Source organism: Zychaea mexicana, assembly GCF_025766255.1.
Source record: "Zychaea mexicana strain RSA 1403 chromosome Unknown BDB00scaffold_55, whole genome shotgun sequence".
In the NCBI taxonomy this organism is placed as follows: domain Eukaryota; kingdom Fungi; phylum Mucoromycota; class Mucoromycetes; order Mucorales; family Lichtheimiaceae; genus Zychaea; species Zychaea mexicana.
Genome location: NW_026516718.1, coordinates 180645 through 196366, shown reverse-complemented (window position 1 = coordinate 196366; position 15722 = coordinate 180645). Strand labels below are relative to the sequence as shown.

At 40.7% G+C, this 15722-nt stretch overlaps 5 protein-coding genes across 5 annotated transcripts; 2 read left to right on the top strand and 3 right to left on the bottom strand.

Moving 5' to 3' along the window:
• Positions 1 to 2129: 2129 nt before the first annotated feature.
• BDB00DRAFT_478101 (uncharacterized protein) lies at positions 2130 to 3105 on the bottom strand. The gene is made up of 4 exons (XM_053117535.1): positions 2805 to 3105; positions 2527 to 2724; positions 2339 to 2454; positions 2130 to 2261 (listed from the first exon to the last, which is right to left on the bottom strand). Exons 1-4 carry the CDS (start codon positions 3071 to 3073, stop codon positions 2173 to 2175), a joined length of 672 nt encoding a protein of 223 aa, XP_052977977.1. The 5' UTR covers positions 3074 to 3105; the 3' UTR covers positions 2130 to 2172.
• A 277-nt stretch (positions 3106 to 3382) lies between these two features.
• On the bottom strand, positions 3383 to 4635 carry BDB00DRAFT_732011 (major facilitator superfamily domain-containing protein; the record flags this gene model as incomplete). Its single annotated transcript, XM_053118331.1, has 3 exons — positions 3383 to 3606; positions 3690 to 4104; positions 4144 to 4635. Coding segments are annotated over 3 exons (1131 nt in total), but the record flags the coding sequence as incomplete, so codon positions are not given.
• A 1834-nt stretch (positions 4636 to 6469) lies between these two features.
• BDB00DRAFT_766657 (uncharacterized protein) lies at positions 6470 to 7099 on the top strand (the record flags this gene model as incomplete). The annotated part of the gene is made up of 2 exons (XM_053119607.1): positions 6470 to 6595; positions 6701 to 7099. The coding sequence occupies 2 exons, from the start codon at positions 6470 to 6472 to the stop codon at positions 7097 to 7099; spliced, it is 525 nt and encodes a 174-aa protein (XP_052977975.1).
• A 5312-nt stretch (positions 7100 to 12411) lies between these two features.
• On the bottom strand, positions 12412 to 12723 carry BDB00DRAFT_874087 (uncharacterized protein; the record flags this gene model as incomplete). Its single annotated transcript, XM_053127179.1, has 1 exon — positions 12412 to 12723. One exon carries the CDS (start codon positions 12721 to 12723, stop codon positions 12412 to 12414), a length of 312 nt encoding a protein of 103 aa, XP_052977974.1.
• A 1347-nt stretch (positions 12724 to 14070) lies between these two features.
• Positions 14071 to 14923, top strand: BDB00DRAFT_831804 (60S ribosomal protein L38). The gene is made up of 4 exons (XM_053124157.1): positions 14071 to 14105; positions 14335 to 14395; positions 14473 to 14595; positions 14672 to 14923. Exons 1-4 carry the CDS (start codon positions 14103 to 14105, stop codon positions 14695 to 14697), a joined length of 213 nt encoding a protein of 70 aa, XP_052977973.1. The 5' UTR covers positions 14071 to 14102; the 3' UTR covers positions 14698 to 14923.
• The last annotated feature ends 799 nt before the right edge of the window (positions 14924 to 15722 follow it).

The window sequence follows — 15722 nt, the reverse complement described above, 5'->3', positions numbered from 1 at the left end:
TCCCGTTATTTTTTGTGATGTCTCTAGGCATACAACAGGGCTGGGGCGTGTTTTGACCTTCACCCTTTCGTTTTTATCAAGCTATTTCCTATATGCAGCTTTGCAAATGGGAATAAATAAAACTATAGTATATACCCGGAATCGGACTTTCCAAAAAGGAAGTTCTTATCTTTTAAGCACATGTTGCTCCGATAACGCACCCAAAAAGCAAATCTTATCAAACCCGCTTGACCCCACAGGTCACCCCCAGACTCTGGCTGCTTCGCTCTCTTTATTTGTGTGTGCACTAGCATCATGGTTGCAAGCTAGACCGGCTAATGACGATAGCAATATGCAGTCGTGAGGGCCTGTGTGGTGCAGAGCCAAAAGATTATCGTTATCTCTTTCTCAAAGTGTCCCCATTCATAGGTCCCACCCATCTTATCAATAAAGAGTATAAACAACAGCAAAAGTGTCTCTCTTTCACTCCCTTAGCAGTGCGCTGTCCGATGTATCGGTCTGCACCCATCCTTATGAGGAAGGAGTGTAAGATACAAGTTAGCAATCCTTGATAAACATTTTTCCCTCCTTTCCTATCCCTTCCTTGGATTTTTTTCATGCAGTTCGTCCCATCATGCACGATTTCCACGCAAGTCGCCCACTCTTCCTTTAAAAGCAACAGACTGCTGTCAGGTGATAGGTATATTTGACTGCACGTCTGAGCTGAGAGATGATGATGATGATGTATTGGCGCTCATCTGATCAGAGCTAGTACAATTTCTCTTATCTTTTTTCCAAGGTTCACACGTAGCACCATTTGTCTTGATGGAAAAAGCCGTACGTATACTGTCATACATGTAAGCTGATAAGAGAGAAATACTTGTCATGGTCATACATGAGTTTTACTCCTCATTCTCCTATTTTGTCGATGATCGCCATCATACAGAGAGGTGATCAAACAGATTATAGTGGATACATGATGTACATAATTATAGATGCAGCACGAAACAGACAGGTTTTCCTTCCTAAATTGATAAAGCTACCAAGTAAAACAAAGCATCTCGAGCTCGTTTAGCAATTATATTGATCCCTGTGTTCACAGGCCGAAATTTGTTATCTTACCCTAAATGTTGAAAAGTGTTATCTGACTGTTTTGTATTCATGCATATGGAAGCATAGCGAGGCATACGGCATTTTCAGTTGCATATCAAAGTTAAAGCTTCTAATGGTAGCAATAATGTTAATATATCGTCTTTGATGCAAACATTCAAAATATAGAGAAGAAATATGAAAGATCTAGACTATCCATCAGGATCTGGTCAGTGCCCCAGCCCCAATTTGCTTTTATTTTGTTTCAACAATGTGATGCAAACAATTATACTTTATTAGATGTACATCCTTAAAATATTGACAAGGCTGCCCGTTGTTGATGGTATAAATAACGACAAAAATAATAACAATAACAACGCCGCATGTATAACGCAACGACGAAGGCTGTTTTTCAAGTCTTCCACCAGGAAGCGGTATCTCTCAATGTATATATCCCCTCAGAGAAAGAAACGACCTTGCTAGGGACAGGTGGCACGGGAACCCTGACTGATGTGCAATGAATCCGGTTCTATGTAGCACGTAATTGCAACAATTGACGTATATCTACGCACGCACATCCAGATACCAGGTCACCAGAAAGAACAAAAAAAGATTTCCAAGTCGGTTCTGTTAACTATAATGCGGCCCGCTTTCCCACAGTCCTCCGGCGTATCGTCAAAGATCCATCCTCACTACTGATGTTATACTCCTCATGCCCATCGTCCTCGTTCTTCACACCATGAGGCGTTGGATACAGGAATGCATTCGCAATACTTATTGGCATATCGTGTAATTCTGGCATCCAATCATCTGGTCGTTCTTCCTCGTGCTGGCAGCTGTCAATTCGCATGACGTTGGCGTGTTCATCTGATTTATTGATGTTCGTCATTTAAATCCAATGATGCACGTAAATCTAGTTTCACTTTGGCATACGTACCTGTGAGACAATGATACGAATCAAACGGTGCGGTGTTCATGAGATTGATGCTCATAAAGGAAAAGAATATAAACCATACGAGGGTCATCAGCCATACAGGTATGGCCAGTGCCCAGTATCTAAGTAGAAACGTGGATCAGATGACGGTGTATCTTAAAAAACAAAATCTACTTGCACATGTACCTTTTGGGATAATAGGTAATTCCAAGACTGTGTAGGATTTCATCGGGTACATACGCCCAGATCAAATAGATGCCTGTGTAATTGTGGTCAATCTGAGTTTACCCGTAATGTTTGCATAACGTTCTCACTTTTCTTCCTTTATATATTTACCTAGTGCAACAAACGAAGCAAGATACATGACAAAACCATAGTACTCGTAAATAGGTGTCTTGGTAGTAATAGCTACTGGTGGCGCTCGTTCAATTGGATGAGATACGGCTGGGATCCTGCTACAATAATTAGTTGGTTAAATAAGATCACATCATAAAGAGAAAGGTCGGGATGCGATGTTGACTTACTCGGAATAAGACCGTGGCCGATGACCCTTACGGAACTTTGTAGAATCGTCACTCGCTGTCGCTGCTGGGTCGCTTGATTCTCCGGTTGCAGATATGGTTTTCGATATATCCACCGGCTTAGGTGGTGTACTTGTTTTACGTTTGGTCCCGTATTTTGTACTAAGAAAACTGCTGAACGAATTCCGTCTCTGGACAGGACTAAATTATAAGATAAAACGATATACATATAAGCACCAAGGACACGTTGACATTTGTGAGGTGTAAATACGACTACTTGCGCGCTCCTCCTCTCTTCAATATTGGGCGATGGTGTTATTGCAGGTCGAGATTGTTGACTTGATCCACGTTGCATGCGTATACCAGGACGTTTGGATAAACTTGCTGTAGCGAGAAGTGCATAGTTGACGAGTGCAGGAAGAGATGGCGTTGAGCGCGATGTTAGCAGTGATGGTCGCGTGTCATCGCCTTCTGATGCAAAATGTTCATTGTGCTCGTGTTCTTGTTCCTGAAACCTTGTTTTCTTAGGTTGATCAAAACCATCGCTCATGGCTGCTTTAAATTGAAAAGAATTGAACCAACAACTATTTGTAAACTTCAGCGGAACTCGAGCACAGCTCTTGCCATAAATGGCACTCCTTCACTGAAAAGTGTAATGTTAGATAAATTGAACTGTAGAGCATAGCAATGGGGTCAGAAACACTGAACATGCGTAAATTAATTAATCTAGTATTTTTTATTCATAAAAGTTATGACATTGACTTTAGGGACATTTGATAATATTAGGGTGTGTCAGAATTCAGGTTTATGAGAATATAATAACGTCTTTGTGGCCATAAACATACTTTTGCGCCACCATATAGAGGAAGTGAGCTAGAGCCAATAAGGAAACAATGCCATGACCGATACCAAGCAAAAGAAAGGGTGCACCTTTCATCCATACGTCAAAGAGAACGCCACCAACTTTAGAGACGATGATGATACCGATACAGCCACATAAAGAGTAGATGCCTGCCACGCCTCCACGGTATTCTGGTTTGACGGTTTTCCGAGAGATCATACTCATACCCGCGGTGATCATACCTACATATACACGGGACCGTAAAATTAGTTATCAAGGCTTTTACAAATATATCAAAACTACTATTACTGCTATGTGTACCTACCATATTGGCCCATTGCTAGCAAAATAATAAAAGCCAGACTCGTATTGGCAGTAGGATCGATCGAGAATGCAAACGGAATACAGCCAGCAACACCAATACAACCAGCGACAATGAGAGACCACTCCTTCGAATACTGACTACCGATACCAAAAAATGGGGCGATGACCAAGGCTACTGACTGAGCGATACCGGTCATGGTATGCGTGGTCGATGAGGCGTAAGGGCAATAAAGCCCAACTTGACACTTGCCAGTGTCGATATAGTACTGCTGTATCCACAAGGAGATAAAATTGGATATAATAACCTCGTCAGCGCGTGCGAAAAAGCTGGATGCATAGCCAATTGCAATACGTGGGTCTTTTGCTGCGAGAACACCATGTCGCAAGTCATTGTACGCTGTGCTCCATCGTGTTGTCTTGTTGCTGCTGTTATGGTGGATGGTAGCATCAGTTACAGTTGGAGTAGCAGGGGCGTTTTTGGGTGTAATGAACCAAAAGATAAATCCAAGGGCAATGGTGACGGCTCCAATAACGGCGTAGCCATAGATAATAAGTCGAGGATCATTGGGAGAACCGACCAGATGGGACATTCGTGTCGGCACCGTAAAAAGTACAAATGCGGCGAAGATAGCGCCTAAACCCGAGCACGTTCCGATCAACCCAGACACCATTCCGCTACGTTCTCCATGTACAATATCGAGCATAAATGCTGCCATCATGCACGTCGTGCCTGCTGTTCCAATGGAGTAGATAAATTTTAAGAGCAAAAGAGTTGGATAAACGTTGGGTGCGTATGGGTAGGCAATTACGATGACTCCCATAATGACGATCGAAGCCGAGTTGATCGTTCGTTTTTCAAAGTGATCGGATAAAATTCCCCAGCATACAACAGCCACCATAGATACGAATTCGGAATACATGGATAACGAGCCAGTAATATCGCCTGAGTCGTCGTCGACCTTGAGTAAAGTTGCAAGTGTCCACGATTGTGCAGCCGCAAAGTACACAATAACGGCTAGTGAGGTGAATACGGAAAAGAGATAAAAGAAGAATTGGATAGGGTGGACGTGCGATTGCATTGGAACAATCCATAGAAATTTACGTGGCTTTGCCTCTTGCTGCTGTTGACCATCTATAGCTACACTGCTGCTGTCGCGATCTGCCATGGCCATGTCATCGGGATAGTAGTAGGGCTCTCCCGCTACAGTAGCTTGCTCCTTGGTGGTATAAAGATCGCTGTCATGGTCCTGTATCGTCTTTTCCGAAAGCGCCATCTTTGTTGAACTGGACAGCTACTTGCAATGAAACTCTGTTGTGGTCTGTATGTCTGGGTCGAGGAGGGTAATAAGAAGGTTACTGAGAGTAATCTGTCATTTATTGACACAAAAAGAATAAGGAGCGCGGTGAAGGCCGGAGAAAAAAGTGCTTGACGATATTACTTTACAGTACCACGCCTTCTTGAGATTCGATCTGATCTGATAACTCTCATCTCTCCACAACCACCATGCACTTTTTTGGATTTATTATTCCGGAATATTGCGCCCGTTTCTATAATCATCGCTCGCTAAAGCTGCGAAAGTACAGTTGGTAGTAGACGTATTAATAGACTGAGTAAGTAGAATCGGTATCGCTACTAACAAGATGAAGTAGCATAGATATACAAATATTACAAATTGTATGTTTCATTCAAGGTACGATATATATTGAAAATGCCCAAGTCTATAATTTCTAAGCTGTATGTATCATGCATAATAGGAAAAAAGGTTGCATCTTGTATCTTGTGTAACTTTTACTAACCGTAATGACCGCTTATGGTATTTTAGAACCAGAAACGCGCGCTCTTTCGCTCTTATAAGCAACTAAAATGGAAACAGAAGTATACCAGGGTGGTGTACATGCACGATAATCGATATGTACTTTTTTGTGCTCCATTGACCCGAAAAAATGTTGTCTTTTCTTATCACCACTTAGTAACATCCAAAGAAACTCCAGTACAAACAGATAATACACGTCTGTACCTCTTGCATAAAGAGCTAGGGTGTTTGCCACGCTCACATACTACATTTGAAATACGAACAAATTTCAATTGCACGAATGTAGCTAAGGCAATGAAACACGTAACGGCTAACTGGGTTTGTGTAAACGTCGAAGAGGCAGTTTTTGTACTTCCATGCCCGACGCGTTGTTTGTTACCATTGTACCTCTTTTTTGCGGGCATTGACTGCTCGTTATCAGATCTGAATTTGACTTTATTGAGGAGAAGCATGTGAGAGCCGTGCGAAAATACCAAATATTAATTGAAAAGCAGAAGTCAATTTTATACGCAGCAAGTAGCCCTTTCGGCGGTAATTTTCCTTCTTCAGCATAATTTGGCTTTACTACCTCCACCCACCTATAATGCGATAATTAAAGCAATGATCATGAAGTTCATTTCATAATCGCGCAGCAAAAGGTCACTTTTAATGATTTTCAAAAATTAACAATGGATATTGGACATTACAATCAGACATTATATTTTTTAACCAAACTTCGCTTATTTTCGAATGTTTAAAATCACCAATTATGGACCCATGGTGTCTCCGCAAAAGGAGAAAAAAGTTTGTACCACTTTTCGGTAATACGACTCAAAGCGACAGATCTGATAAACTTGATCCCGGATACCAGGGATGGATCCCATCACCGCGGGATCGGAGAACAAGGGAGCTTTCTAATATATAATGGAACAAAGAATATGTCGCTACCATCCATTCGTATACAAACAAACAAACAAAGCTAGCAAATATGCAATTAATCACATCATCTGTCGTCATTGTCCTTGGTTACTTCGCAGCATCCGCTGCCGCTGCTGACTGCAATCCATCCTATAACGTTACGGCGGGCCCAGAATGCATTAGCAACTGCAGACAGGTAAGCGAATTATTGCTACTCTTTTAAAAGCAATCATAATGAATTAGAGTTGCATTATTATTCGTTACTAATAACAAGTTCGCACTATTACTTTTTATGTTACAGAAAGCTGGCAGTGCCATGTGGTCTGACTACACCACCGATCCTACTTCTCCCAATTATATTGAATCACTGTCCTACGAGTGTGTGAAGGGAACGCCAACCTATACCACGTTCATGACCCAATCCGGCATTTGTATGATGAGCTGTAGTTCCGATGATCAAGCAGACTATGGAAACCGTGAACATACTGAAGCATGCGCCTGGTACACGGAACACAGCAGTGATACCTGCGCTGGTGCCAGTGGAAGTGGCTCCACTGCTTCAGCCTCCGGTAGCGATGCTTCAGCCTCCGGCAGCGACTCATCAGAAGAAACGACGGACGAATCTGCTGCAAACAGTGTTAAAATGGGTAGCTTGATGGTTTCCGTCGCTGCTGCAGGTGTTGCCGCCTTGTTACTTTAGATAGATTTATACATACTTAGCATAGCTGTTAATAATCCATGTACTCTCTATATTTTTAAATTATGCTTGCCCCATTATAAAAAGATGATAAACACTAGATAAACAAATGTATCGCGACGTGTATAATAATCACACTAACAATAGTCACGACTACTACCCTAATAAAAACCAAGATATTTCTGATATTGTATTGAGAGTGTAATTTCTACCCTATTCGTTCTGTTGCTGTGGGCTTCTTGCTGAAGGTGGTAAATTCGTAATGACCTGTTAAAACATCTTCTAAATTGGTTCCGGTACTATGTACTACAAGCAAAATAGCATTGCTCGTTTTAGCGAGTTTTGCAAGCAATACGAGTATATCTATCAATCCAAGCACGTCACAGACAAAGAATGCAGCAAGGCAAATTTGATCATTCCTAGCTGGTATGCTTTATTGGCAACAACATGTGCTCCTGTCTCCATGTGTAGTCAGCTGCATAACATTTCCAAAACCGATATACGTAACAAGGTAGATTTATCAAAGATAATACAAAAGTAAAAGGAGGTAGTGATTTTTCTGGTTAGGAGCGAAGAAAGCTCTTTGTCTCCTATATTTGCTGTTGCCTGCGATATCAATATATGTACCCGACTTCCTCGTTCTGTTCGTTCCAATCATAAGACAATATTGTGCATATGTATCTTGAAAAAAACTTTGATTTTTGCAAAAGCTATATAACTTGACATGATGACCATTTTTTTGTAAAGAAATATAGCACCACGCACTGTCAACCAAATGATTATGACGATCTTGTATTTATGCTACTATGCTGTTTTCCTAAAATGTCTTAAGTCTATTCACGATAAATGAAAATGCATGGACTTGATACGCGTTTTTAATATCTCAGAACAAAAATTAATGACCTAAGATACATGATCAACTGAAAGTAGTTTTTCTTGAACAAAAGTAAACATACATGGATTGTGCATGCCATCATACTTGTTATGCGTACTATCTTTATTCCACGTGTCCATCAAGAAATACATGTTTTAAAGATGACTGCTAAAACAGCAAGTTAGGTAACAGCATTTTGATAAGTAAATAGCAAATGGGGATGCTGGAGAAAAATTAAAGAGAGTTAAAATCTGAAGATGCGTGCATCTGCAGCAGACTATACCTAATGGGTGCTCAACTCAAAATGGCAAAATTATAGGGTTTGCCACGGTATCTTCACTCCCCTTTGGTACTCCAAACAATCTGTGAGTCTATATATTGCGGACATATAAAAGCGACACGACGTGCAACAACATTAACAACATTTGTATCATTTGTCAAATACCACTCCTTTCTCGCCAAAATACGCGTAAGCTATAGCCATAAGCCCTTTGCATATAAATTTTATACATTCGCGTGCTATCGTTATTGGTGTTCTCACAGGCTTGTTTATTAGCACCATTCGTTTTTATCCGCCTTGTCTACTGTTATTCCTTTGAAAATGAGCGATAATGCTAGCATCCACAACAATCCCTCCTCATCAATACAACAATGGGAATTCGAACTTAGACGGATTTTGGAATACGCCTATTGCCACAACACATCCCATGCCGAGCAATGGACGATGCTACCCAATACATTTATTGAGCAGTTTACTTGTTTAATTACAGATGTCTCTCCCTCACATCCTAACGGCCAACATTGCTCATCGGCATCATCGATTACTACCAGCGACGCGGCATCGATAACGTCATTGCTATTGTCGCTCTCGGATAACACTTATTGCCAAAACAACTACATTATGAGCAGCAGCTGCCCGTCATATCTTGAAGCTTTCGATTCATCTCCGAGAAGAGCATCCGCCTCGAACCATTCCTTGCACAGAACCACTCATTCAACACACCCGTTACCAATAGCAAACTCCACAACACGCCGAACATTGCTCCATCGGCCGTCATATAGCTCCTCTAAAGCCAATGATACCAAGCACGCAAACGAAAACACAACATGTTCTATATGCAATTGGACGTTCACGAGGCCACAAGATCTCAGACGGCATTTGCAGACAACAAAAGAACACGCGCAATATCGAACGTATTTCTGCGAACTGTGTGGACGATCATTTTCGCGCGCAGATGCTGTCTCCAGGCACAAAAAAAAAGTCAAAGCATGTAGCAGTGCTTAGATCTCCTCAAAGATGTATTCCCACAGATCATGTATAGGCGCATACACTCTCTTATTTCATGTATTATTCTTGTAAGGCAATCGGCGCATAAATTATATTCATCATGATGTGATATGAGCTTTTAAATAAAACCAAACTTATTTACATCCTGGCTTTCAGAGGCAGTGTCCAGTGTTCGATTTTATCGTGGAAGAGTTGCTTAACGGACATTTATATAACGACGATGAGCACGTACTACGATAAAGGAAACAATTGTAGTGACTGGCTATATAATGAGAAGCACAAAAAGAAAGACGCCAAATATTAAGAAGTTTAAAAGTCAATTTTAATGCGTGCACCCTTTCTCACATCCCGTGGCACACGGTCATTGGCTATACATACTACATCCGTCATATTTTCCTGTTTATCAAACAAACGAAGGTTCTAATTGTATTCTGCAAGAAGGCGCCCTTATATACCTTAAGTATGCATCATATGCAAAACAAGTTACGCTGTGTGACAAAGAAAAAGGCGTTTATTGATGGTATGTTCTTATCATTAACGGCTCTCGGCTCTCGGACTAGAGAGAAACCTGGCATTTGTTTATGGTAATGTTGGCTGCTGTTATTTGTACTGCAAAATACTCTGACCAGTGTGATTGATGTAGATCGTATACAATAGCTCGCCATGCATGCTTCTTATTTCCTGCTCTGGTATAGCTATAACTTCAATTTTTTGTTCTGAATAAGCAAACACTTGGTTTGTTCTTCTTGATTCATTGATATAGTAAGGCTGTTCACAGAACACTGGAAACTATTTTCTACTTTCATTAGGGCGCTTTATGATGCTTTGTCCTCTGTTCAACGTTTGCTATTCGTTGCTGGGTGATCAGATGAAGATGATGACGTTTATCTAGAAAGCTTGTAACTGTTTATTGTAATAGCGCTTTACTATAAAACTGCCACTGTTGGTTCCATGAACTAAGCATGTCATGTGATTTCCCATATTCACTTTCGACAGTTACTCAACAGAAATATAGCTATGTGAATGCGTGAAGGGAGCTGACAAAAGCAATTAATCATCTGACTGCGAACAAACATTGAAAGCTGTGCTCTTTCGAGTCTTCAGACTTAGCGTTTATCATCCTGTTTCACAATAATGTAGCCAGACTGCATTTGTTACTTATACACCTTTATTTTGCCTGTATTCTATCACTACTTGTTGGTATTAATTTATAAATTAATTGAATGCTGCGAAGAAAATGGTTTGAAGGGGTTGAGTGTAACTTATTTGATGTGAAGTTTTATCTGAAGAAAATAGTATTCATCTTCCGATCTTCGCCGCTGAACTGCGAGAGTGAGTTAAATGCCACAGGGTCCTGCCAACAATAATAGAGTCCAGTCAAGATATGGTAAGAAGATCTAATTTTAGATGCTCCTGCCTTATAATAACCCTGATCCATTGATGTGCATTTTCATGCAGGAAGGCGATGCGCTGCCGTGATTGTTAGCGATCAAAAACTCTAATCGCTCTTTTGCTCCCTAAAATAACCAGTGCACCTACTACTTATTCGACAAATGGGCTTTGGAAGAACATACTGCTCATTTGTTTTCTTGAAAGCGGCAAGACACCTAAATCGAAAAAGACATCATACAAACACGTCATTATGATAATCTTCTTAATGCCCCCTCCTCCACTAATAGCTATAAAACTTATTGTTCCGAGCGAAGAAAAGGATACGCGAGCAGTGATCGTGGTCACCATAATGTCGGGTGCTTGCAGTCGAGAGGGCTGCTCATATTTCCAAAAATAACACCACCGATTCAGGGTTTATTTCTTCAGGTACTCCACAATATTATGTAACACCGCAGCAAAACGCTACGCTGATCAATCAAGGGTCGGCGGACATGCATAGGCTTCCTCAGCATCGGGTTTTTAGTTCATAGTACAGTAAACTCCTACGATCCCCTTCGTATTACAAGCCTTAAACGACATGAGAGAAGAAGCACAGCGTTTAAATAAACGAGATTAAATCTTTGGCAACTTTTGATTGTATTGCGTTTGTAGCCTGTAACAGCCCTAGCTACTAAAACAGTTTACTCGAACGCCAGAACAACAGAACATCAATCTAGCAAAGATGTATTATACTGTACCCGCCTTCCATGAGATGGTAACTGCTAGACTCCGTATATGTAGCCCGTCAATCACATAACCATGCTTAATAGCAAAATTTCACCGAAAGTGCCACCGAGGTGGCAACAACTATTCCAACCATAGATTGTGGTACAATGCATAGAAATGAGTAACGTTTATAACGGTGTTGCTGTCCAGAGCTTACCTGGAATTGCTGAATGTCTCGTGTGAGCACGCTGGTACCCAAATTTGCCATTTTATCATCTGATGTTTAATTAAACAGCATAATATTAGCAAAGGCACTTCTACTTACACACGTACACTATGTATTCCTTTTATGCACATTTTGCATCGTTGTGTTGCTAACTGCTGGGTTCGTTCTTCTCGTATTTCTCCTTACTTTGGATCGATCGCTCTCTTCCGAAGAAACCCCACATAGAAGCTAGTTCACACTTAAAAGAGAATGCATATTAGAGAAAAGGGTAATGCTTACTTATTACCTAGAGAATGTGTTTGAACATCGAGAACAGACAATAAGGGAGATACTCCCGGTCCTCGTCCTCTCTTGCTGTCAAAAGGTTCCCACGTGTATTTGTTGACTTAAACGACAATGTACGTATCTTGATCCAAAATTTCTGGCAGCTGTTCTGTTATACTAAGGGGTGAAGAACATGACTATCTTGCTTTTAACATCATAATAAGATAATGTTATATATGAGAAAAATGATTTGGAGTTTGTATCATGGTGATGTGCGGCAGACTTCTTCTTGCAGACTGATGCTTTATTAAATGAAGACATTTTTGTGGAATAATGCTAAGATTTTAAAACATATTTAGAGGGAAAAAGTAGCGTACATAAAGGGACAAAAGAATCAGGCATAAAGGTACAGTAGCATAGCAATTTGGTTTGAGCGTGAGAGCTTATTGTACTCGTATATTTTTTATGTCTTCCGCTGTCGTAGCTCAAAGTAAGTACAGTATATGTATCTTGTATCTAGCAGTGCTGACTTGATGTGTTGGAAAAATGTAGGATATAGAATGTGTCTAATACAGAACCATAGCATTGTCGTCAGTGATATCGGTTTGTGGTATGACCATTCCTGCATCCCGGAGTATCCTGAATAGTCGACCGAGGCAGCTCTTGTTGGCTTGATGTTTTTTTTGAATATCGGGTCGCGTAAACATCTTGCCACAAATGGGGCATTCGCAGTTGGCAATGTCCTTGTTTCTGTGGGCTTTGCTAGAACGGATGTGGCGCTTTAGATCTCGGCGGCGTGTGAAACTCTTGTTGCAGATGTTGCAATGTCGATCATCCTTGGGTAAAACGGGTTCAAGTTTACTTAAGCACATTGGCATGATTATTATATGAGCTTGTTGTTATTCAAATGATTGTAAATATGGGCTGTAAAGATTTATATATATACGAGAATGTAACCCTAATAGATTTGAAGAGAATTCTTTTATAGTGAGGTATCTTGTATTCATGCTTTTATATTTATTTACCACAGGTGCCACCCAAGTTGCCCATCAACTGTTGTTTCCTAAATAAGTCAATGAGCCACACATTACCATGCAAGCTCGCCAGGGGGAATTAAAAGTAATTATACCAGCACGCATAGTGCGAAGACATCTACACATCTTCATATGTATCGTGGCGGCGAGGCACAGTCGTTCACCTCCCAAATTACAGACGCTACCAAATTAGTTGCAAAAAACGCTTGGCTAAATTCACTGACGATGTCAGTAACGCTACTAATAACAATGCAGCAGGACGAGAATGTTGCCGCTAATCATAGTCATTCAGGTCAAAGTTTCGCTCCACCACCAACTGTATAGTTTTACTTCTTACAGTGCCGACAAATGCATCAGTATTGTTAGCCACGAGCTAACTGAAGATGACCTCCCCAGCTTGGAGCTTTTCAAATATCTCCCAGCAATAATTTTCTCGGTGTATGCATAATATGTAGCGGAATATGCAACACAGTTCGTAAAGTGCCATTTGTCGCTCAACTCTCACGGTAATTTCTATGGGGCTTCCTCGTTTCATCACTTACAATTTTATAAGTTCTGGCCGCAATAACTATGGGGTTTCAATCAATTCACTAGCAGATGCCACTTATTTGTGACTTAGCATATCGCCGAACATGATATAGACAAAATTATACATGTTCGTGTATTGACATTATGAAGGCAGTAAGGATGATCTTGATCTAGATGCACTGCTGCCCCTGCAGCTAAAGAATGGCTGGTTTATTTGGTCACACAATACCGTGTACATAGAAAAACTAACAGACCACCACTGTGGCTATTGTAATACAGTAGAATCAATATCCTTTTTTTACCAAGTGCATTGGTTGTTAGTTGTAATAATCTAAATTTAAGAACTACTAGGTTCACTTTTGCCTTTGAAGAACGACATCCGATATCTGGGATTTCCAATGAAGTATATGCAGTTCTCTCTCTCTTTTTGTTTCCAGTGCTGGGAGTGACGTTGTAAAGAATAAAAATGTCTCATTATTTTTAATACGGGTATTGATTAAAAGGAAGTTGCAGAAGTAAGGAAATGCACGTTTTCAGTGAAGACATTCGCTAGGCACCAAAATTCTAGCATTGTCATTGGCTGTGTATGTCCACAGAAATCCAGCTTGCCTCAGTTTAGGAAGCAGCGTACCATATCGAAAAGGTCCGCACACTACTTGCAGGCTCCCTCTCTCTTGTTGCTAAAGCGAATCGCAATGGTAACGTGCATCAGCCCAACCCATACCGATACTACGATACATCACCAATTGATTGCTTCTCGATGACGACGAACGGATGGATCGGATGGATGATTAGATGGAACGATGGATTCAACCGAAATAACAACCGTTCAACTCGCCGGGGAGCAATCCATTTGGGGACATTATTAGTTGCAGTACAATTTTATTAACGATTTTAATTCTTTCAATTATTGCTACATGTAAACAGCCTAAGCAAATCAAAGACATTAAGGAATTCCTTGAAATTGCTCGCCGCAAGGATGCCAAGTGTAAGCATTACTTTTACTTATTGTGAGGAATCTGCCTTTCGAAGGATTAAACTGACGGTGGTATACACTTAAATTAGCGGCCTGCATCAAGAAGAACGCCGACTCTGTCAAGTTCAAGGTTCGCTGCTCCCGCTACCTCTACACCCTTGTCGTCAACGACAAGCAAAAGGCTGGCAAGCTTAAGCAGTCGCTTCCCCCCAGTACGTATATCAATTTTAAATTTATGCGAAATAAGCACGGCGGGTTACTCATGAATTTTCTCCTTAATTTTTATAGCTCTTTCTGTGAACGAGGTCAAATAAACTAGCCTGTGTATCTAGTAGAAACTTTGTTTTTTCAACGAAAGTAAAAGAAAGAAAGGCATTGCTGATTATTTAATACCATTGGAGTGCATGTGTAAATGTGCGTATATATTTGAAAATGGTAAAGAGGAGAGTGAACCGATGTCATTAGGGCTGTACGCGCTTATGGTTCCAAAGCTTACTTATCGATCTTCGACCTATAATAAAGGATTTAAAGTAAACTGCACTCATGGGAAACACGTGTCAAGGCGAATGATGCAACGTCTTCACGACAGCAGTTCGAGTGTGGGATGATAACTATAGGTACAACAAAATGATATCAACTGTGATCGGTATATCCCGTAAATGCTACTGTAGCGGTTATTGCGCGGCATAATTTATAGCGGATTGACGAAAGAAATCGACGAACTTGCTGCGATGTTTGGACAGAAACCTATATATAAGAAGTAATTTGGTTTTTTACATCCAATTCATGCATTTTTGTCGTTCAGCTCTCATCCATCTGTTCGGATAAGACTGACAGCAAACATTTATTCATACGATGTGTGAGTCTACTTAATTTCTGTATCGCATCCAAGCTTTGCATATGCAGCAATGCATCCAAAAAGAATCAGCACATGTCGTCGATTGTCACAGTTCAACGTCTTTCTCGACATTCAAACAAAGACTTATCTGCTACTATTATCTAGATGAGGGCTCGGATCAGCGAAAATTTTTGAGCAAACTAACTACGAAGAGACGGGAGAAGATATAGACTAAAATCTTTTGATGTGAACCCTGCCTCCTAAGGGACATCCTTGCTCGCGTCAGATCTGGAAAGGTTTGTGGCTCTAAAGCGGGAGAGGTATAACTGGCTCTTCCCAACACTTGTTATTGCGTACGACTCGGACTTCAAACTCACTTTGTCCCATCTGTATAACTTTGCCTAAATCTTAAGTCTTGAAGGAACCAGTAGTACGAAAATTACATACACATCCTTTCTATTGATGCCACGTAACTCTTTCATTCGGCCATAGGAGGCAAGG

Coding starts and splice junctions, on each gene's coding strand:
- BDB00DRAFT_478101 (XM_053117535.1), bottom strand. CDS start 3,073: ATGAGCGATGGTTTTGATCAACCTAAGAAAACAAGGTTTCAGGAACAA. Junction 2,725..2,804: donor ATTGAAGAGAGGAGGAGCGC/GCAAGTAGTCGT, acceptor CTTATAATTTAG/TCCTGTCCAGAGACGGAATT. Junction 2,262..2,338: donor TGCTTCGTTTGTTGCACTAG/GTAAATATATAA, acceptor ACAATTACACAG/GCATCTATTTGATCTGGGCG.
- BDB00DRAFT_831804 (XM_053124157.1), top strand. Junction 14,396..14,472: donor TCGCCGCAAGGATGCCAAGT/GTAAGCATTACT, acceptor CACTTAAATTAG/CGGCCTGCATCAAGAAGAAC. Junction 14,596..14,671: donor TAAGCAGTCGCTTCCCCCCA/GTACGTATATCA, acceptor TAATTTTTATAG/CTCTTTCTGTGAACGAGGTC.